The following is a 23,403-nucleotide window of genomic DNA, read 5'->3' on the forward strand; positions in this document are numbered from 1 at the left end:
CTCAGGTCACATGCATCCATTTATGACTTATGATGTGAGGCAAGAAGCCTTCATATTTGCTTTCCTGAATTAATCTAGTGCTCATGATACTCAGGCCCTGGGGTGACTTGCTGAATATCAGTTCCTTTCATTTTCCTAGTTTTCTCTATCCTCACAAGACCAAAAGCAGCATGTCTGTATACCATTCACTTGGGAAAAATGGAGACACACATGTTCTAGATGTACTAGATACACAAGAGGTGCTTTACTTCATTTAATTCTGTCAGCAGTCTTCTGATTTAGGAGTCAGCCTCATTTACAGATGAGGGAGCTGATGCTCAGAGAAGTTAAGTAACTTGATCAAAGTCACATAGCAAAGCTACTCAGTGACAGGCCTGCCTGATTCTTCCCCTACAGCATGGTGTGCCTGGCTCATTGAAATGCTTTCCCTGAATCACTACCTAACACATGACTTTAGCTTTCATTGTGGGTTGATAAGGAACAGCCATGCCAAGAATATTCTGTTCATATTTTATAAAACTGCTATTGAGGGTGCTAATGCTTACCAAAAATTGTCTAATGATCTTATCTTAGAAGTTAGTGTCAGAAAAGGATAGTATTTTTTTTAAAAAGGGGTAGTATTTCTGAACAGAATACAAACTGTGCCTCTGTGCAGCCAGAAAAAAAAAAAAAAAGTAATGCTATCTTTTTTGCCTTTATTTTTAGGAACCTCCGAAAGAAATGTATTGTTCAGTTACATTTCACGGTAAAATTTTTTTAAAAGATTTTATTTATTTCAGAGAGAGAAAAAGAGCACCAGCAGTGGAGAGGGGCTGAGGGAAAGGGACAAGCAGACTCCCTGCTGAGCAGGGAGCTCTCTGGGCTCCATCCCAGGACCCTGGGATCATGACCTGACCCGAAGGCAGATGCTTAACCCACTGAGCCACCCAGGCACCCCCATATTAAAATTAATACCCCCTTTCTCCACATAATTTTGAATCTCCCTTTCTGATATTATTAATGTGCTTTAATATGTTAATAATTCTGTTATAAAACTTGCATTTATTAGTAAGTCACCTTAGATCCTTTTTAAGGAAGACAAAGGTATAAAATATGAATAACAAACTTGAAGTTCAACTTACACCCATAAAACTAAATTCTAAATTCAATTTAGATAAGACACTGGATCCAACAAAAGGGACTATTTGGTTGATATTCCAAAGTGTTTGGTTCATTTCTAGTTTAGGGAAAGCACAATTAAGAGGTGGTTGGTGAGCTGTGGCCTAATGTGTCATTATCTTGCCTTCTGCTATTAGGTATTTGCTTTGAGCCCTTGTTGTGTGCCAGGCACTGGGACAAGTGCTTTGCATGCATTATCTAGTCTTTGCAGTAAGTATATCAAGTACTATTCTTACCCATTTACAAACAAGAAATCCACCAGAGAAGTCTAGAAACTAGTTCAAGGTCTCATAGCTGATAGGTGTGATCTCGAGCAAAGACAGAATTTTTGGTATCTGTGCCCTTGCCTATAAAATAGAGATTTATGTTCCTTTCCAAACTTTTTTGCAGGCCTGTGAGGTTAGTTGATATTGTCAACTCTCCTATTCTTCTCCCCGCTCATTTTCCCAAAGGAAAGGTAAGGTGTGTTGGCCATCAGTTTAATCAGCTCTTTCTGGGTCCTAAAGAGATGGAGAGCCATTGTTCTGTTTTGTGCCAGCTCTATTATTTGCCTGAATTGTTGGTCATCTTCATTCTTTGCCTCACAAAATTTTTTTTTTTTAAGATTTTATTTATTTATTTGACAGAGAGAGAGACAGCCAGCGAGAGAGGGAACATAAGCAGGGGGAGTGGGAGAGGAAGAAGCAGGCTCATAGCGGAGGAGCCTGACGTGGGGCTCGATCCCATAACGCCGGGATCACGCCCTGAACCGAAGGCAGACGCTTAACCTCTGTGCCACCCAGGCGCCCCTCACAAAATGTTTTAAAGCTCATCTCACATGCAGTTGATTCTCATGATTCATGGTAGTTATGTTCTGTAAAGTTTTCACAAATCCTGAACTAGTGAATATTGAGCTGTTGCTCTCAGGGGAAATAGTTAGGTTCCTGTGAGCCTCGGGTCATATTTTTGTCAATTAATCAGTAAATAATCTTGGTTTATATGTGTTTTTGTTTATAGAAACAGTGTTTCTAGATACCTTATGTAACATATACTATTAATTCATTAATTTTGAACTCACAGCCAACAGCACCATAACTCATGCCTTCTTGCACTTTAAGAGCACTAGATAGCACTTCAGCACTAGGCTTGGGGACCATTTCAAACAAAGATAACAAAAAAAGCACAAAAATGCTAAAAATGTGGTACTAAATAGCCTATGGAAAGGACAGTTGTTCACAGTATGAGAGCTGAAACAAGGGCGGGGGGGGGGGGGAGATGGTGATGACAGAGCACTGCCTTGTTTGACCTCAGCTGGGAATGTGTGTTTTGAGCAATTCAAATTTTCCCCACTCTGAGCATGTATGCAAATGATTGCTAAGGCAATGTGAGAATTGATTTGAGGGTTACAAATAAATTTTAGGGATATTAACTCTTTGCTTTTTATAAGGTGAACATTTTTTCTAGGTTTTCATTTGTATTTTTTATTTGTATTTTATTTCATTTGTATATTATTTATATTTTCATTTGTATTAATTATAGGTTTTACTTTGCAATTTTTTTATATAATGAAGTTTGTATTTTCCTTATTGCTTCAAACTTTGATTTGGATCTAACAAAGCTTCTCTACTCCCAGTAGAAGAAATTACCCTTACCCTTACCTTATTCTAGTATTTGTATACATTTTTTTTTAACATTGAAAGGTCTAATCCTTGGAATTTATGCTGGTGTATCATATTTTGAATTAGTACAATTTTATCTTTTCCCATATACTCTGCTATTATCTCGCAAAGTTCATCTTTTTGCCTATTGATTTAATATGCTGCCTTTATCATATAAATTCCCATATATAATTTGGTGTATTCATGTGTTATTATCAAATGGTTTTTTATTATTTAGAGGCTTTAGAGTATGTTTTAATGTCTGGTAGGGCTGGCAGTCCCTCTTTCTCCTGTCCCTACTTTGTTGGGTTTTTATGTTGTTGTTTTCCAGGATTTTCCTGGCTATTCCTTATTCTTTATGAACTTGTCATTTCAAGTCAATTTGCATATCACATAAGAGATTTTCATGGGGCACCTGGGTGGCTCAGTCGTTAAGCGTCTGCCTTCGACTCAGGGCGTCCCAGAGTCCTGGGATCAAGCCCCACATCAGGCTCCTCCAATGGGAGCCTCCTTCTTCCTCTCCCACTCCCCCTGCCTGTGTTTCCTCTCTTGCTGGCTGTCTCTCTCTCTCTCAAATAAATAAATAAAATCTTAAAAAAAAAAAAAAAACTTTTCATTTGGCTCTTTATTACATTTTCCCCTGCTACATGGACATTTCTAATTGAAACATTTTAAGTGATCTATGAAAGAGAAAAATTTCCCTTCCTGAATCAGTGGTATAGATATAAATGTTCCATTTAAGCCAAAGAGGGGAGAGGCAGGATTCTGTTAGGCTTATCTTCTATAAGGAGTGGTTCAAGTTACTTGCACCTCTTTGTTTACTCTGAGCTGATAATCAGTGAGGCCCCCACCTGTGCCACTGTATCTGCATATTTAGGCAAATATTTTCATCATCCTCCTCTCTTATTTTTCTTTTCTTCAACCTCTTGGCTGTAAACTGTACTTTCTTAGAATTTCATCCCAGAAATTCATTGTCATCCTTGGAGGTCCTAAGTTATTCCCTGAGGGGAATGATACAATTAATGTTTCCTACTGTCTGGTTAAAAAATGGCTTTAGATGGAATCTTATTGTGCCTCTCTGTCTATCCAAAGCAGAACAACTGACCCAAGAGACTCAGGTGAGAAACCATCATTAGAACTAAGTGAGTTTGGTTAGGTCACAAAACGAATATACAAAACTCAGTCATTTTCATATAGAGGCAATTCGAAGATAAAATGGAAGCAGAAATTCCATAGTGGCAAATATATATATATTTATATATATTATATATATATTTATATATTATATATATTTATATATTATATATATTTATATATTATATATTTATGTATATTATAATATATAATTATAATATATAATTATATTTATTATATAATAATTTAATATATATATATTGATATGTGAATAAAATGGCTCTATTGCATGTATTGTCAAAAATCTAACAGTTTCTCAGAAGCCTCTAAGCATTTCTAGATGACTAAGGAGCTTATATTCCCCTTGATCAATATAAACAACTATTTCTCTGCTCTCCTGTTACTTAATAATTTATTCATTCATTCATTCATATGTTTACTCACTTTACAGTTGAGCGCTTACTATGTCCTAAGTCCTCTCCATAGATGCCCACTAACCATTGCTTATGACTCTTGTGTTCCCTTCCTGTTCCTGTTCACCCTTGTCTTGAGACTTAGTCTCTGTACTATCATTGCCAGCTGAGCACCACTAATATAAGACTATTTTGTATAAGACTTCTGAGATTTTGAGGGTGCTAGTGGTGGATAAGCATTGTGGGGGGAGAATAGATGTAGTGTATAAGTAAAAACAGCATAAAACAAGCAATGAAAAATTTTATACATTTTAAAGTTTATGGGTCATCCCCTCTGGAGAGTTTCTCATTTTATCTTTTATTCTTAGGTCCCACCTACTTCTGTCTTTTGGAATTGCTCTTCTGTCTCTGAGCATGTCTTGTATATCATCTTAACCCCTCTTTCCAAGCTTCTCAGAACTGAAATCTCCTGATATTTTATAGTGGAAAAAAATTTATGTCTTTCTCTCCCTCTTCCTCAGCCAGATCATGCTTAGGGCGGTGGGTAGGGCTTTACGTAGTCATTACGCTATTGTGCGTACACCCCAAAAACGTGCTTCTCACTCTCTGAAAAGAATTCTTCTGATCTTCAGAGCTACAACTTTTAAAATACTATCTTTCTCCTCACCACACTTGGATTTTGAAGAGATCAAGTCTTTAAAGCAAGTAGAAGATAATTACAACTATATGCCAATGACATTTTTTCTGGAATTTAATAAAATGATAAAGATAATTTAGGGGAAAAACATTCACGTAACAAGATAAATCTTAAAAAGAGTAATAATGGGGGGACTAACTTTACCAAGAGTTTAATTTAAACAGTGCTTATTATTATAGTGAAAGAATGAGCAAACAGAGATATAAAATGTAACACAAAGTCCAGAAACAGATCTAAAGGAAATCAAAAATACCAAAAGAAAACACAGGAAACTGTTTATGTAATCCTGGACTAAGGAAGGCCTCTCTAATCATGGCTGTGTGTGAGTGTGTTTGTGTTTCTCATTCTTACAAAAAGGGGGAGAAGGCACAATTTACAACATAGATGGGCCTAAGAAACATTATGCTAAGTAGAAGAGCCAGATACAAAAAATATGCATTATATATTATTTATGTGAAATGTACAGAATGGGCAAATCTATAGGTGACTAGTGGTTGCAAGGGACTGGGAGGAGGGGAGAAGAGAAATGACTGCTAATAAACATAGGAGTTTTGGGGTTTTGTTTTTCAGTTTTGTTTGTGTTTTGGTTTTGGGGTTTTTTTTTATTTCTATTTTTTGGGTTTTTTTTTGGTATTTGCTTTTTTTTTAATTTTAGAGTGATGAAAAATGTTCTGGAATTAGGTACTGATGAAGGTTACACAACTTGAATATACTAATGACCACTGAATTGTAAACTTCAAAGGCTGAATTTTATAATATATTAATTATATCTCCACAAAAACATTTGAAAGATAAATTAGTTTCACTTGAGGTATTATGAGAAAATAACCCAGCATGCCAGTAGAGAATCATTAAAGTGTTAAAGAAAAAGATATTCAATGACATTTGTTAAAGATGGTGAGTCAGGCTCTATTCAGGACCATCAGGATAGGTATAGAGAACAATGCAATGGGATTTTACAGTGGGGGAGAGAGATTGGGCTCAACTCCAAATACAGCTTGGGCAGGTGGCCATTTATAGCCAAGGATGGTGGGGGGGGGTGTCAGTAGATGGAAAATTACTAAGAGGAAACATCAGGGGTAAAGGGTTCTGGCTAAACTAACCTAATAAGATTCTTGCTAAAGATAGGCCAGGGTACTTATCACCTGGGGATTGATGGAGCATAAGGAACCTGATCAGATATTGAGAGTAGAGGGTTCTGGTCAAACTGACTTAGCAGTTTGCCAATCTCGTTCTTGCTAAGCCTAGACTTTATAAGGAAGTTCATGGACGGACCTAGGAGGTGGTTCAGGAGCCTTACTAAAGAATCTTTGTCCAAAAAAAAGCGGGGGGGGGGGGGGGGGCAGGGGCACCTGGGTGGCTCAGTCGTTAAGTGTCTGCCTTCAGCTCAGGGTGTGGTCCCAGAGTCCTGGGATCGAGCCCTGCATTGGGCTCCCTGCTCTGCTGGGAGCCTGCTTCTTCCTCTCCCACTCCCCCTGCTTGTGTTCCCTCTGTCACTGGCTGTCTTTCTCTCTGTCAAATAAATAAATAAATAAATAAATAAATAAATAAATAAATAAATAAATAAAATCTTTTTTAAAAAAAACGGGAATCTTTGTCGAATGTGAACTAAAAATTTTTAAAAGACAAATGATTAATAAACTTATAAAATGCAAATTAAGGCAATGGGATGAAATATTTGCTATTTATTGGCAAAGATGTAAAGAAATTATAAATTTCCATCATTGGATAGTTTGTAGTCTAATGAATAGTCTCATATACTGGTACTGATGAAGGGTGATTTCCAGTATATTTCAAAAACCTTAAATTGTGTCCTTGTGATTCCATTTCTAGGAACTTACCTTAAGGAAATTCTGTGTGCCATTTAAAATAAAGTAGCAAAGTAATAGTAACATAAGATTTTCTGCTAGGAAGAAAAATTAGAATGTACAATAGAGAGGGCACCTGGCTGGCTCAGTCAGTAGAGCATATGACTCTTGATCTCAGGGTGCTGAGTTCAAGCCCCACATTGAGCATAGAGAATACTTAAAAATAAACAAAAAATATAATAGATAAAATGAGACACCAATAGAAGTGCACATTGAAAGGCTGCAGAGATAGGTAATTTGTATTTTCTTATATATTATCTCTATTTTGTTTATCTGTATTTTGCAAATATTCTATACTGGATTATCCTTTATAACCAGAAAATAATGAGTAAGTTATTTAATGTAATACAACTTCAAGTGCGGTGAAGCTTTTTGGGTTGTTTTTTTTTTTGGTTGAAGACCATAACAAAAATAAGATTAGAAATTTTTTGTTTCTCCTGTTTAAAAACTAGAGATTCAGGGGGAGATTAATTGGAAGTCCTCAAAAGTTCCTAAGTCAGACTTTCACTGTCTAGTTGCCCATGAGTTTCCTTTAGTGGTATGTATAGTTTCAGGATTTAACCAATTCATGAATTGGTATTTATATAACCATTGTAAATCAGACTGTGGTATATCCAGTCCAAGGATTTTCCTCTTCAAAGTCAGGGATTTTAGGCTTTACAACCAGGATCATGTTGAGTGGAATTCTTTTTTTTTTTTTTTTTTTTAAGATTTTATTTATTTATTTGACAGAGAGACAGCCAGCGAGAGAGGGAACACAAGCAGGGGGAGTGGGAGAGGAAGAAGCAGTCTCCCAGTGGAGGAGCCTGATGCAGGGCTCGATCCCAGAATGCTGGGATCACGCCCTGAGCCGAAGGCAGAACCTTAACAACTAAGCCACCCAGGCGCTCCTGTTGAGTGGAATTCTTTCTGATTGTTGAATTGAATTATGTTCACCAGGTGTAACAATTTTCTTTTCCCAATTTCCTAGACAGAATCATGAATAAACTGGAGGACAAGCAGGACCAGATGATACCATGAAGAGAAGTTTACAGGCCCTCTATTGCCAACTGTTAAGTAAGTTGATGTCATATTTCTTTTAGAGTATACCAGTGTTATTATTTGTCCAGTGCCAGAAACTTATACATTTTCTGGAGGAAGACCAGGGTTTGCTCAATAGAAAATTTTGCCTCTGCTTCGTCTGGGTACTTAAAGTCTGAAGCACTAAGTCACTCTATTGCTTTGGGCATCAGTTGTAATGTAGACTGTTAGAATAATTCTTAATTGGCATGTTAAGAATAGTTAATTCAAGGTTGAGTGTCAAAAACATATTGCTTTTGGTTTTGTGGCAGAATAAAGGGTTCCAGTATGAGCTTCTGTGGGTTCCTCATAGAGAAGAAATGGTAGACTGTGTTTTGTGGATTTTGTCACATAGAACCCATTATCATTCAGTGACTATCCAGCCTTTGGCTTAGAATGTTTTGCTTAGTTATGTGTGTTCTTAAATAACTAGTGATAAAAATGTGATTTCTTTAGGTTTGATGGTAGAATGAAAAGTGTTTGGTTATGACTTTATGCATGTTGCTCAGGTGTTTTGGGGGGTTGTGCCACAAATCTCCAGGTACCCCAGAGTGACTTTATAACCTTTGGGATTGCAATTGTTACTGAATGAACATAAAAACCAATACAAGTTGGTGGGTTTGATGTTCAGGCTGACCCACTTGGGACAATAGATATTGCCCACTCCAGGTTAAACCAAAGCCATTGAGTTGGGAAAACCTGGGGTTCATTCTGCTTGTCTGGTTCTTGCTGAGGTATATAGAAGACCTATCTTTCCTAGACTGGATGGTTCCTTTTTAACTTTTGCCAAGAAAATAACATAAGAGATTGGGATGCAAATCACCTGTTCCCCCCTTAGAATTTATCAGTTCAGGTTATGTTGCACTCCTAGTGCAAAGCACTTTTATGTATAGAAGGCATTCTGGTTAGGTGTTTTAATTAACTTATTTCTGCCACTGAATTCTAATCCCTGAAACACAGATCACATCACCCCGTTTTCAGCCTGGTGAAACGCCGCCAAGTTATATGAACTCTCTCATGTTCTTTCTCCATGCATCCTATAGAACTGTGGGTTTGTTGCCTTTTTTTAAATGGTAAACTTGCTTGTTAGAAAAAAGATTTTATAGATTGAAGAAGCAATGTCATCACTCAATAATTAATTCTGCCTTGATGGGAGAGTGGACATTCAAAGGTTAAATAGGATCACACACACACACACACACACACACACACACACACACACCAGCACCACCACCACCACCACCACCATCACCACCCTACTCCCACACAAGAAGGGAAAGCAGACTTTGCAGGAGGAAGAAACAGAAAATGAAAGAGAGATTAGTAGATTTGGAAAGCAGCAAAATGTTTGTTGTTTACCTATGCTGGCTGTACGCCCCAAAGTTTGTGAAATGTTATAAGGTCCTATATGATTTGAAAGGCTTCAGTTAAGTATTCCATGAGTCAGAGATCAAGTCTTATGCTAATGAAACCCATCCTCCCAAGTGGAGCCTGTGTGAAAACTGAAGGGCTTTTCCTCAAACATTAACTGGTATCTGTAGAAATCAGCTTTGTCTTAACCGTTTCATTATTTACAGGCTTGCCTGGAAATGCAAGCAGCGCAGAGTAGATAGATTCCAGCTAGTTAGGAGGTAGGTGGTGGTGGCCCTTAATAAACCACTGTGGTTATTGGGTAGCTGGCTGTGGGAGTCCAGATTTGTAGAGCTGGGAGGGTCAGGCACTGGGGCAGTAGGTCAATTAGTCTGACTTCAGACAATGTTTTTCACAATTTCATAGAGAAGAGGGGTTGTTATGTATAACATTTTTTTTCCTTAGGAGAATTGGATATTTAGTAAAAGCCAAGCTAACTTAAACTCTGGCACACATATGCACTCAACAGCTGGTATATGTCATTCCTCAGCCAGTTATTAAGTTACAACTTCGATTAAAGCCAGCCACAAACAATATGGGTTTTTTTTCAGTATTGAAACAGACTTGAGAACTACAGGGTCAATATAAATCTACTATGTTACTTTTTGTAACTCAGCAAATTGATGTTTTTAATTTGGGGGGGGGGAACCTGGTAGAGTGTTCTGGTTATATTTTGTTGCATAACAACCCTCAAATTTTGTAGCTTGAAGCAACAACAATCACTTATATTGCTCATGCACCTGCCATTTGGGTAGGGGTTGGTAGAGTCGTCACAGTGTCTGGGATCTGGGCTAGAGGCTGGACCAACCTGAGGCCCACCCAATATCTTTTTTCCCTTTCACATGACAAATTGGGGCTTCTTCACAGTGTAGTATCTTCAGGGTAGTCAGACTTATTATATGACAGCTCATAGTTATGAGGCCAGGGCAAAACCTACAAGGCTTGTTATGAATTAGGCTGGGAAACCCAAGAGCAATACTTCAGTCACACTGTATTGGCCAAAGGAGTCACTAAGACCATCCCTTATTCAAGGGGAGAGGTATTAGACTCCAACTCTCAAAGGGAAGAATAGTAAGAATTTATAGTCCTCTTTAGTCTATACAGAATTTGTTTAAAAAAAAACAAAAAACAAAAAAGCAATTACTTACTAATGGACATGAGTGAGTTCATGAGTTGTCTTTATCATCAGAGAGTTTGCTCACTTGAGTGCCAAGTGTGTTCAGTTCAGACATCTGCTTATCAGCTTACCTAAATCATCTCATTCATTCCAGAGGCAAATGCTTCAAGATGAAGAAGTGTTAACGGATGAGTAAGTTAAGGACTGGCCCAGGGTGACCAGGTAGTGAGTGATGGAGTAGGAATTCATACCCGGGTCTCTCTGACCATTTTGTTCATGCCCATTTTTTCCATTCTGCCTGGTGCCTCCACCACACACAGAAAAAAATCAGTGTGTGGCCCTTCTGCTGTCCCTGTGGCTAGTTAGGAGTGGTTCTAACCTGTGATAAAGTTTGCATCCTATTAGTGATATCAGTTGAAGCTAAAAAAAAAAAAAAAAAAAAAAAAAAAGGAAAAGAAAAGAAAAAAATCCAATCTCTCTCTCTGGATTACTGCATCACAGTCAATAGTGACTAGGGCTATTTGTGTCTGATAGGGGCTAAGGGATGCAGTCTTTGGCAGGCAGGAAAATTGAGGTTTTATGTTAATTTTGTAACAACTGACTGTGTCTAATTTGTTTTATTTCTTGGGCTCTGTTCCATAGTGCAGTACTGAGTGTTTCATCCTGCCAGTTTTAGCCCTTTGGGAAAGTTTAACATATTTTATATGATACTTTAGAACAACTGAAAACTTAAGGATGAGGGTGGTGATGAGAACCTTCATAGTTCTGTAAAAAACAAATACTGCATTCCTTTTTCTTTTTTACACCATTAAGTAGGTGTGAAGCTAGTGCTAAGAATACCTGGGTTTTTGAGCTGCAGACCTGGGTTCAAATCCTAGCCGTACCACTTAGTAGGTGGCTTATGTTAGATAAATTACTTTACTTCCATGCACCTCACATGTAAAATGCGATATGACCACCCACTACATAAGATGGTGTTGAGTGAGATAACACAGCACACAGACCTACAATAAATGCCAGTTTTCTTATTGGGCCTTCTGTCTAGAAGAGAGGGCTACAACCTAACCAGGAGCTCTACTGTAACATATACATGGGACTGTCTGGTTCACAAAACATTTTCACAGAATTTGGTTCTCAGAATACTTGAGAATATCAAAGCAAGTGGGACATTAATTATCATTAATCCCATTCTACAGAGGAAGGAGTTGACATGATCAAGACTGCCTTTCCCAAGCCATATCACAATTTTTTACTTTAAAGAAGTAATAATGGAAGGTAAGAAGCATCATCATAAACCTTTAAGAACATGACACTGCGGGGAGGCACTGAGTCCTGAGTTAGCAGATTTGATCTCTTCCTAGGTGCTGTGTCCTGTGCTACTTTATTGTTAAAAAGACTAAAATAATTATTATAAGCTTATGAAAGTAAGTTTTTATATACCAATATCTATTCAAGCCAAGGTTGTTTGGATACTTAGAGTTAAGGAGTGATTATATTTAGTTAGGTGTTCCTTTATACTCAGGCATTTATATTTCTTAAATCGTGCTCTATATTATTATTAATACATCTTGCTTGCTGTTGCATGCTCTGCATATACTGTACTAACTGAAGTTGGCTCATGTATTCTGTCTTCATGGTTTGTTTCTCCTGATAAGTAAGAGGAAATTTTTCCCTAAGACTGAGGAGGGAGAATTGTTATAAATCATAAATTTAGGTCAGTGTAGGTCCAAACAAGTATTGACTCCAGAAACTTAGGCTCTTCTAGGTGTTACAGGCACTCATAAACCTATTGCATTATGAAAGCATATGAAATGAAGGATCTTCATCTCCTCTACCACCATAGAAGGTGCCTTTTACACTGTTCATAATCTCCACAGAGAGTAATAGTGTGGCAACCATGATTAAGGGCTTGGATTCTGGATTAAGACTGCTTGGGTTCAAATCCTGGCTTACCACAAATTCTTTTCCAAATGATTTTCAGCCCTTCCCATACAAAACATAGCAGTTGAGTGTGCCTTTACTGCCAATAGCTTTTGGATTGTCTGTCCACCACCCCTTGCAAATCTGTCACTCTTGAGGCTACTAAAGACTTTGCACTTGAGGAAATAAAAGAGCATGTCCTATTTAGTAACTAAGAACAATTTATCAGCCTGCTTTTTCTCCAGTGGCTACCACCAGTGGCTGTAATAATGGTAATGACACATTTGGTCTTCAGTCAGCGTTATGGAAATGGATTCCTTCATTTCATCAAAACTACAGTTCGATATTTTAGGCTGTATTATTCTGATCGGCTTTCATCAGTGTTTCTCAAACCTGACTTTACACTAGAATCACCTGGGAACCTTTTAACAAATCCCCTTTTCCATACCTTACACTACATCAATTAAATCAGAATCTTTAGGGGAAGGAGTGGGGAGTGTGGTGACTGGGCATCAGATGATTCTAATACGCAACCAGAGTTGAGAATCACTGGCTTAGAACAATAGCTTTAAACTTAGATATGCAACAGCATCACCTGAAGACTTGGGGTTTTTTTGTTTGTTTGTTTGTTTGTTTTTTAAAGATTTTATTTATTTATTTGACAGAGAGAGAGACAGACAGCCAGAGAGAGAGGAAACACAAGCAGGGGGAGTGGGAGAGGAAGATGCAGGCTCCCAGCAGAGCAGGGAGCCTGATGCGGGGCTCGATCCCAGGACCCTGGGATCAGGCCCTGAGCGGAAGGCAGACGCTTAAGGACTTAGCCACTCAGGCGCCCCACCTGAAGACTTGTTTAAACAGAGATTGCTGGGCCCCAACCCCAGAGTTTCTGATTCAGTAGATGTGGAGTAGGGACAGTAATTTGCATTTCTAAATTTCCAGTGATGCCAAAACTTTGGTCCTGGGACCACACTTTGAAAATCACTGTCTTAGACTTATGAAAGGCTATCTTGGAGCAGGAAGAAGCTTTCAGCTTCCCTGTTATCACTTGAGCTGCATAGTGGTGAAGTGGATCTTGGAACAAAACCAGGGTGAATTAGGAAGAAGGAGCAAAAGAGAAGTCAGGGAGGGAACGAGCATAATCAGAGTGTTGTAGAATTAGAAAGTGTTAGAATTTTGAAGTTTTGTGTTACTCTTCAGGATACACTAGAAGTTAGTTTTTACTCTGTTGTAGCAATAACAAGGGCACAAAGAATGGACTAGCTAGGATTAGAAATAAAGCAAAGGGAAAACAACAAGAGTGGACCTTGTCTCTATTTACTATAGTGGGTCCATTTTAGAACTTGATTTTATAAGACTGTTTCTTCCCCACTTCATATTGGATAATTCTTTTGCAAATCAAGAATTTGAGGCTGGATTTTTTTTTCATTATGAAAACATTTGTTAATGTTGGAGAACTGGTTTCTTTGGTTCTGAAGGAAGTGTCATTCACACAGAAAAATTGAGGAAGTGACACTTTCAAATGTAACAGTAACCCAGGAAGTTAGGCATACTGGGTCCTTAAAGGTGTCATGTTGATTTAATGTCTTTTACATTTTAAGTTGTGATTTTTGAATTTCTATAAGTCAACAAACGAACCTTATAAGACCTTTTCATTGGAAGCAATTCCAGTGACGACCAAGGAATAAAATATTTTAAACAATTTTATGACTTTCGAGTACTTTATTTTTTTCCAAGTACTTTCTGTTAATGGTTGGCAGGTATGTAGAAGAGGGAAGTCATGCTCACATTTAGGACAACTGTTGCCTTATGCAAATTTAAATATTAAGTCTTCAAGAGTAAATTCAGTTTTCTATATGAAAACACTTTTGCTAAAACATATGGTGGGAGAGAGCATAGAATTTGGATTTAAAGAATGTACTTTGAGCTCTCACTTCTCTTACTAATTATGGGACTTTGCATAGAGTACTTAACTTTCCAGAGCCACTTCATTTTCCTTAACTGTAATACACAGATGATAAGTATAATAATATCTACCTTGATGATTATTTTGAGAGCTAAATGAGAAGGGTATTAAAACATTTCATAAATTGCAAAATTTCTAAACATGGGTTGCCAGGTTAGTACTGTCCCTAAATAATTTTCTATTGTTGTTAAATTGTACCATTGTCTAGCAAATCCTGTTTAAAAATTTTATTTTTTTTTTAAGATTTTATTTATTTATTTATTTGAGAGAGAGAGTGAGTGAGAACACAAGCTGCAGGGAGAGGCAGAGGGAGAGGGAGAAGCAGACTCTCCCTGATCAGGGAGCCTGACGTGGGGCTCGATCCCAGGACCCTGAGATCATGACCTGAGCCAAAGGCAGCTGCTTAACCAACTGAGCCACCCAGGTGCCCCTAAAAATTTTTAAAAAGAAATGATTCTGGGATCAAGCCACACATCAGGCTCCCTGCTAAGCAGGGAGTCTGCTTCTCCCTCTACCTCTCCACCCGACTTGTGCTCTCTTTCTCTCTCAAATAAATAAATATTTTTTTAAAAGAGGATATGTGGAAAAAATCATAAAATCATGTTTTCAGGATTGAAAGCAAGTTCCTTTAGTAATTGCCACTCCATTTAACAGATGAGGAAACTAATGCTATCTTAAGAAGATAACTTGACCATGATCTAAACTTAGTTGATGTGAGCGCAGATGTTTTAACATGGCTCCACAGACTCCTGATGCAGTGCTCATTCTAGGATCTCCTTTCTTACCACCTTCCACCCCCATACTCCAGTCACACTAATTTTCTTCTCCTTTCTCAAGTATTCCAACTTATTCCTTGTTTGGGGCCTTCAATGGGCCATTACCCCTCACCTGTCATAACTGGCTCCTTGCTGTTCAGACTTCTACCAGCGCCTACCTCACAACCTGGCTCTCTCCATTATATTATCCTAGTTTAAGTTCTGCATAGCAATGGAGTTGGCTGATGGGGTTTTTTGTGCTTTATTTTTTATTGTTTACATCTCCATTTGGAATGTCCTCTAAGAGCCAACATGCTGTATTCCCAGCACAGAACAGTGCCCAGCACATGGAAGACCCCCAACACACATGGCATTAAAATAGAATGGACTGGACAGGGGAACAATGGGTAGGTTTCGTGGGTGGTTTATATTGTCAAATGAGACTCCATATAGAGAGGATTGAAATTGTAGTCTAGATTGGCACTGTTCCATAGTCCCAGAACACAAGCCATAACTTTAGATTTTCTAGTAGATTTTTCCAAAAGTAAAACGAAGTTGGTGAAATTAATTTTAATAATACACTTTATTTAACCCAATATATCCAAAACATTTTCATTTCAACATATAGTCAATATAAATTTTTTTAAGATTTTATTTATTTATTGACAGAGAGAGAGGCCCCAAGAGAGGGAACACAAGCAGGGGGAGTGGGAGAGGGAGAAGCAGGCTTCCCGCTGAGCAGGGAGCCCGATGCGGGGCTCAGCTCAATCCCAGGACTCTGGGATCATGACTTGAGCCAAAAGCAGATGCTTAATGACTGAGCCACCCAGGTGCCTCAGTATAAAAAATTATTAATGAGGTATTTGCTTTCTTTTTTTTTTTATACCAGGTCTTTGAAATTCTGTGTATATTTTGCACTTACAGCACATCTCAATTTGGACACTGCATTTTGTCAGAGTACTTGATTTGCATTTATATTTCATAAAATTTACACTTGAAAAATTAGATTCACATACTTAAAATTTTTCTAATAACTGAATTATTTGTCAGTTTTTACATTTAAATTAGTTAACATTAAATTTTAAAATTCGGTCGCTCAGTTAAACTAGCAACATTTCAAGTGCTCAATGCCACAAATGCTAGTGGCTGCAGAGGTCTTTATTCGTTGTACCAGACTACTAGTTTTGAAGTTGCTTAGCACTTCCTGCCCTGCATCAGCACTGTGGTACAGAGCCTGGTATTTGGCCAACTGAGGCAGAACATCAGGGCCTTGTGCCAGGATAAAGGACTGCCTCTAGACTATCAATTTCTTGACCATCATGTTAAGAAATAGGACTTGCTGAATCCTTTTAAGACTTTGAAAGTAAAGTTGTTTTATTCTGATTTGTTCTAGAAGGGCAAAATCAGGGGATTTTCCCAGTGTCCACAGAGAATGTGTAGTCCAGGGTTGAACACAGCACAGTGCACATATGTGCACCACTCTCAAAGCACAAAGAGAATCACATAGAGCAGAGGGTGTGACTCCAGAGCAGCCCTACCCAGGTGGCTGCCATTAAGTGAGCTGCCCATGGTGGCATCGAAAGTTTATCTATACAGGAAGGCTTTTTTCTCTCATTCTCTGCGAGACCCTGAATAAGGAATATCACTCCTTAGAATAGTGTTTTGAGATTCCCTACCCCTTCTGTGTGCCATCACATTCTGACTTCTGCTTCAATCCTAGCCTGGCAACACTTCATCTCCCTTAGTTACAAGGAAGTTTAATGATGCAAGGGAGAGAGATGTTATTTCTCACAGTCTTCCTATATTTGTCTAAGAAGCCTGGATATTGTGCTATGAACCAATTCCAGCAGGAACCCCAAAGGAAACTACTTCATGGTGTGTGGATCTCTTGGGAGAAGAACAAGGGTCAGTGTTATACACTAAAACATCGGATGTAACAGGCTTTGGTCATGGCTCTAAGTTAATTACCAAGTGACAGTATTTCCCTGCTAAGAACATTAGCAGAGTAACTCTAATTGAGATATCCACGGTGCAGATTCCAAGATAGCCAAGGTGCCTGATGAGTAGGCAAAAGCTGAAGTTTGTCATGGGGAAAACAATCTCAAATCCTCAAATCACACTTTGCTGGTAGAGATCTTCCCAAATGAACAAGCTATCATGAAAGGAATCCTTAGGGTATTTTCCTACTTTAATTTCTTATGTAACCCCTTCGTGGCACTAGCCCATCTGGTACCCTTCTGTTTTCATTTTCTTTCACGTCATTTTTATAAAGAACCTACTATATGCCAGGAATTGTGCTAGGCACAGGAAATGAAAGGATATGAACCCTTCCCTCCAAGAGCTCCCAGGCTAGTAGAGAAAGAGGCTTCATGCAGAAACTAGAGTACAAATGTGATTAATGTGATCCTTTATCAGACAGTGTCTGCTACATGTATGGCTCTGTGGAAAACTCTGGCGATACAGAGATATGAGGCATAATCTCTACTCTACAGAAGCTTATAGTATAATCAAGACAGTACAGAAGATGTAAAGAAGATAGTGCATTGTAAGATGTAGTAAGAAGCCATAGGTCAAGCCATGTTCTTAAATCCAGCTTAACTAGTAATAAAGTGACTTTTGATCCAACTTCTGACTCCTCTATATATGTTTTAATTGGTTCCAGACATGGAGAGAAGCAATGATTAGTCTCAATAACCAGCACTATAATCACAGGGATGATGAAAACAAGCCTATTATATTTCATAAAGTGTTTTCCTATCCCAAGTGGCTTTCATCATCCTGACATCCCTATTGATAGGTATCATTTTTGTCATCATGTTGCCATTAAGGAAATGGAAGCCCAAAAAAGCCAAGTGTTGTTCTCAAGATCCTACAAGGAACTTAGACCTAATTCTACTTACTCCAAGTTCATATCTTTTCCAGAATGCCACAGCCTCCCATATTGTACCTCAGTCACAGTCCTTGCCATGGGAAAACTGTGAGACCCACTGAGGGTGGTGGTTGCACCTGAGTGTGTGTGTCTTCTTGGAGTTTTTCAACTTCAGTCCGTGAACTCCAGCTTTTCCCTGCAGGATGCCTCATTTTGTTTTAGCAGCTTTGGTGGCTGGGTTTTTTTTTGTTTTTGTTTTGTCCACCAACACCCATTTCTGGGTCTGCTTAAAGAAATAAAATAAACAGTAACAGGATAAAAGTATTGGCTCCCAAGTCAGATATTGGCTGGGTAATATTGGGGTAAAGAAATGTTGCAATCCATTGAGGCAATGGGCCATTCCTTTTATAAGCTGATGAATCTGTAGTTCATTTAGCCTCATTATTTCTTAGTTAGCATGCTCTGGTTGTGCCATCCTTATGGCTTTATTTTTAGAAGTCTTAGATTATTATAGCAACTGTGAAAAAGGATGGGAAAAGAAATCTGGCTCCCAGTATACATCCTGCTTGTTTCTTGAATTAAATTTGCCATCATCTACCCCTCAGAGGATGTTGCACCTACCCCTGCTACTGACTGAAAGCTGCTGCCATCACATGGTTTCTGATGGGGCTGTCAGATGATAGAGATGTTTCAGGGTGCTGCCAGTCCTCCTCCTCATCCAGTTGTTTATTCTGGGTACCAGCTGGATGTGGGAGAGTAGATAGAGGTGGAAAAGATCAGATAGGAAGCATGGATAATTGTGACATCTTTTTCACAGTGCCAAATGAAGCATTAACAATTTGTTGAGTCTGATGTTCTAGTCATGGCACTTATGCCTTATTCAAGCTGATGTGACAAGGGGAAGAGACAGTAATGGGACAGCCCCATTGTTCATCGAAGAGTGACCAGGAACTCAGTAAGTAAATAGAGATGGCATACTATTGGGCTGCATCAGAGCAGCAAAAGGGTAGGGGATGGTAGCCCTTAAACTGTTTCCCTCGTGCTATGGTTAATTATAGAAAAGCTTTGAGGGGGTTGTAGAGAAAAAACTGGAGTAGGGAATACTCTGAGCATGAAGGATGTGAAATGAAGTTTTTACTGTCACTTCCTGGGTCCTTACCGCAGCCGTTCCTCCCCCATATGCCCTGCTACTGTCTCTGAGGGCCTCATCTGTTGTCTCCTCCCCTACCCCCACTTTAGACTTTTGCCTTTGTTTCTCTATCTGGCACTCCAGTTTCCTTGGACATTAGAACCCTGCCATAAATCCATCTTAGGATTGCCTACTAAGCTCCTATCAGCATTTTCCCCTAGGGAACTGAATTCTATTTTCCATAAATCTTCAGCACTGAGGGCCTTGCCTCAACAGACTGATCACCCAGAGCTGTGACAAGGAAGCTGACTTGGCCTTAAGTTTTGGGTATTGGTTAAACCCCACAACTGAGCTCTCATCAACTGTCCAAACTAAGGCAGATACTACACATCCTATTGGATTTCCCAAGTTATGAACAGCAACATTGTCTGTAGCTGATTATTTGCTCCAGCTCCTCTTCCAGCCCTGTGTTCGTTCTTCTTTCACATCATCACAGGTTCATTGCTGAGGGGCTATCATGCCTTACTGCCAGACTCATCCAACATAGCTCATTTTCCTTCAGTATTTACGGTATTTCAAGAGAAAAAAAGTGCAAGATACGGTCATGCGACTGGTGAAGAAATCTCTTTTGCTCTTTGTTTCCTCAGAAGGATATGATCCAGTGGGGGTCCAACATGGAAGAGAGAAAAATATTTTGAATAAGCTTAGGGTCCCAGAGCAACAAAGAATTAGGAATTCAGATAAAGGAATACAAGCAATTAAAAAAGGGATCATAGTTGAGTCTAGAATTATTATGAAGAAATGAAATGAGATCAGGGTCTTAAAAGGTCATGGAAAGAGATGAGAAAGAGGAGGAAAGTGGGAAAGAGAAAATTAGAGCTGAGAAGATGAAGGATTTTTTTAAGTGACCCCTAATTCTGTAATTAGAGATAATAATGATGTGGACAGTTTTAAGTTGTTTTATTTCCTATTCAATACAATTTCCATAATAGAATATATAAGTCCCCACAAGCCCAGCATATGGTAGTCTGAAAATTCCAGCGGTTTGGCATTTGATGATTTGATATATCTTGTAAAATCCTGTTGTTCAACCACTGAGACCATGTGCTAACTGCAGAAGGGGACATTTTGGGTGAATTTTGACAGGAGGTTTGGGGCAGTGAGTGTATCAGAAACCAAAGGTGTTGTAAGAAATGGAGGAGGAAGAAGATGAAAAGCCTAAATTGAATCAAATGGCCACCAGGCCACAGGTTGAATAACACAGTTTGTTAAATTTGCTGAATCTGAAAGTCAAACACTGTGGTACAATGGATCTGTCCATTAATACTGAATTATTTATATATTTTTTTAAAAAAAGCAGGGTTAAGGGTGCAGCCAGACCCAGAGTTCATCAGAGACCCCTACAATAATGACATCAACTGTTGGGTCTTAGTTGTTGCCATGGTTGCTTAAATGCCACTAGGGTAAGCCTCATCATTTTTATACCATAACTGACAACATTTCAGAGGTCTGTTCATTTTAAACCATCATTTTAAATTAAGTTTTGTAGTGAATAAATTTTCTTCACATTAAGGAATAAAGAGATTTGAAATTCTTTGAATAATATGGCAATTTAAGTGACTGTCGTGTATAGTAGAAAATATTTTAATAAGGAAATTTTAGTTTATGAAAAATATAGTAGTTACATGAATTTTTTTCCAGCTTTATTGAGATATAATTGACACGTGCCATTGTGTGAGTCTAAGGTGTACAATGTGTTGATTTCACACATTTATATATTGCAAAATGATTACCACCATAGCATTAGCTAACACCGACCTCACATCACATAATTAACATTTATTATTTTTGAGACTATTTAATATCTACTTACTCTTAGCAACTTTCAAGTATGTAATACAGTATTAACTATAATCACCGTGCTGTATATCAGATCCCCAGAACTTATTCATCTTATAACTGGAAGTTTGTAGTCTTTAGCCAATATTTCCTCATTTCCTGCACCCCACCCTATGCCCCTGGTGGCCATCATTCTAATCTGTTTCTATGAGCTCAGCTTTTTTAGGTTCTACATGTAAGTGAGATCATACAGTGTTACCATTCTTTGACTTATTTCACTTAGCAAAATACCATGTTATTGCAAAGAGCAGGATGTCCTTTCTTGTGGCTGAAGAAAAAAAAATATATATATATATATATATGGCATCTTCTTTATCAGTTTATCCATTGACAGGCTGTTTCCATAATGTGGCTATTGTGAATAATGCTGCAGTGAACATGTGAGTGCAGATATCCCTTTTAGACATAGAGATCCTATTTTCATTTTCTTTGGATATATACCCAGAAGTTGGGTTGCTGGATCATCTGATAATACTATTTTTAATTTTTCGAGGAACCTCCATACTGTTTTCATTGTGGTTATATCAATTTACATTCTTACCATCAGTGCACAAGGGTTTCTTCTGAATCCTTGCCAACACTTGTTATCTCTTTTGTCTTTTTGGTAGTAGCCAATCCAACAGGCTTGAGATCTTATTTCATTATGATTTCGATTTGTATTTCCCTAATGATTAGTGATGTTGAGCATCTTTTCACGTACCTATTGGCTATCTGTATGTCATCTTTGGAAAAATGCCTATTCAGTTCTTCTGCCATTTTTTTAACTTTTAGTTTTATTGAGATATAATTGACATATAGCTCTGTATAAGTTGAAGGTGTACAATATAATGACTTTCATATACTGCAAAATAATTACCATAATAAATTTATTTAACCTCCATCATCTCTTATAGATACAAAAGAAAAAAAGGTTTTTTTTCTTGTGATGAGAACTTTTAGGGTTTATTGTCTTAATAACTTTCAAATATATTATACAGAAGGGATAATTGTAGTCATCATGTGCATTACATCCCCCCTACTTATTTATCTTATAGCTGGAAGTTTGTACCTTGCACCACATATATCCAGTTGTCCCACCTCCACCTCTGGTAACCATAAATCTGATCTCTTTTACTGTGAGTTTAGTTGTTGGTTTTGTTTTGTTTTTTTTTCTTTTAGATTCCACATATAAGTGAGATCATACAGTATTTTTTTCTGTATCACTTATTTCACTTAGCATAATGCCCTCAAGTCTCATCCATGTTGCTGCAAATGGCAAGATTTCTTTCTTTTTTATGGTTGAATAGTATACCATTACTCTCTCTCCCTCTCTCCCTCCCTCCCTCTACATTTTCTTTATCCATTTATCTGTCAGTGGACACTTAGGTTGTTTCCTTGTCTTGGCTATTGTAAATAATGCTGCCAAGAACATGAAGATGCAGATCTCTCTTTAACATAGTAATTTTGTTTCCTTTGGTATATACCCAGGAGTGGGATTGCTGAATCATATGGTAGTTCTATTTTAAACTTTTTGAGGAACCTCCATACTGTTGTCCAAAGTGACCTTACTAATTTGCAATCCACCCAGCAGTGCACCAAGATTCCCTTTTCTCTACATCCTTGACAACACTTGTTATCTCATCTTTCTATGGTAGGCCATTCTAACAGGCATGTGGTAATATCTCATTATGGTTTCGCAGTTTTCTAAGGATAGTACTCTTGAGGACCTTTTCATTTACCTATTGGCCATTTGTATATTTTCTTTAGAAAAATGTCTATTCAATTCCTCTTTCATTTTTAGTTGGATTTTTTCTTCTTTTTTTGCTTTTGAGTAGTTGGAGTTATTTATATATCTTGGATATTAACCCCTTATCAGATACATGGTTTGCAAATATATTTTCCTATTGTATAGGTGGCCTTTTCATTTTGTTGATGGCTTCGTTTGCTGTGTAAAAGCTTTTAAACTTGATGTAGTCCCACTTCTTTATTTTTGCTTTTGTTGCCTTTACTGCTGGTGTCGAATCCAAAAAAAAAAAACATTGCTAAGACAGACGTCAATGAGTTTTTCCCTATGTTTCCTTCTAGAATTTTTATGGTTTCAGGTCTTAGGTTTAATAAGACTTTAATCCATTTTGAGTTGATTTTTGTCAGATAAGAGTTACATGTATTTTTAAAATATGTATTTTTTCACAGTCCCCATTTTATTTAATCCTCATAACTGGATAACCCAGTTTTGCAAAAGAGAGGACTTAAACTCAGAAAGGTTATAATACTTAAGGTCACAAAGCTAGAAAGTGGCAGAGAAAGACATCATCTTCCTTTTATGTATTATAGGTATGTATTCTTCCATAATACTTTTGAGTATAAGTTAGTTATTTTATTCTTCCATATACTTA

General features: G+C 37.8%; 1 protein-coding gene across 4 annotated transcripts in view; it reads left to right on the forward strand.

Moving 5' to 3' along the window:
- Positions 1–23,403, forward strand: part of TMEM108 (transmembrane protein 108) — a 673,892-nt gene that overhangs the window by 499,323 nt on the left and 151,166 nt on the right. For 3 of the 4 annotated variants that reach the window (XM_087870206.1, XM_045791779.2, XM_087870207.1), the window contains one exon: positions 7,878–7,963. In XM_087870206.1, the coding sequence (XP_087726332.1) occupies positions 7,924–7,963 (40 nt within the window). In that variant the 5' untranslated portion in view covers positions 7,878–7,923. The remainder of the gene's footprint in view (positions 1–7,877; positions 7,964–23,403) is intronic. The other variant, XM_045791780.2, reaches the window with a different exon arrangement.

This window comes from Ursus americanus, chromosome 20 (genome assembly GCF_024610735.1).
Source record: "Ursus americanus isolate L20-20 chromosome 20, mUrsAme1.1.p, whole genome shotgun sequence".
NCBI lineage: Eukaryota > Metazoa > Chordata > Mammalia > Carnivora > Ursidae > Ursus > Ursus americanus.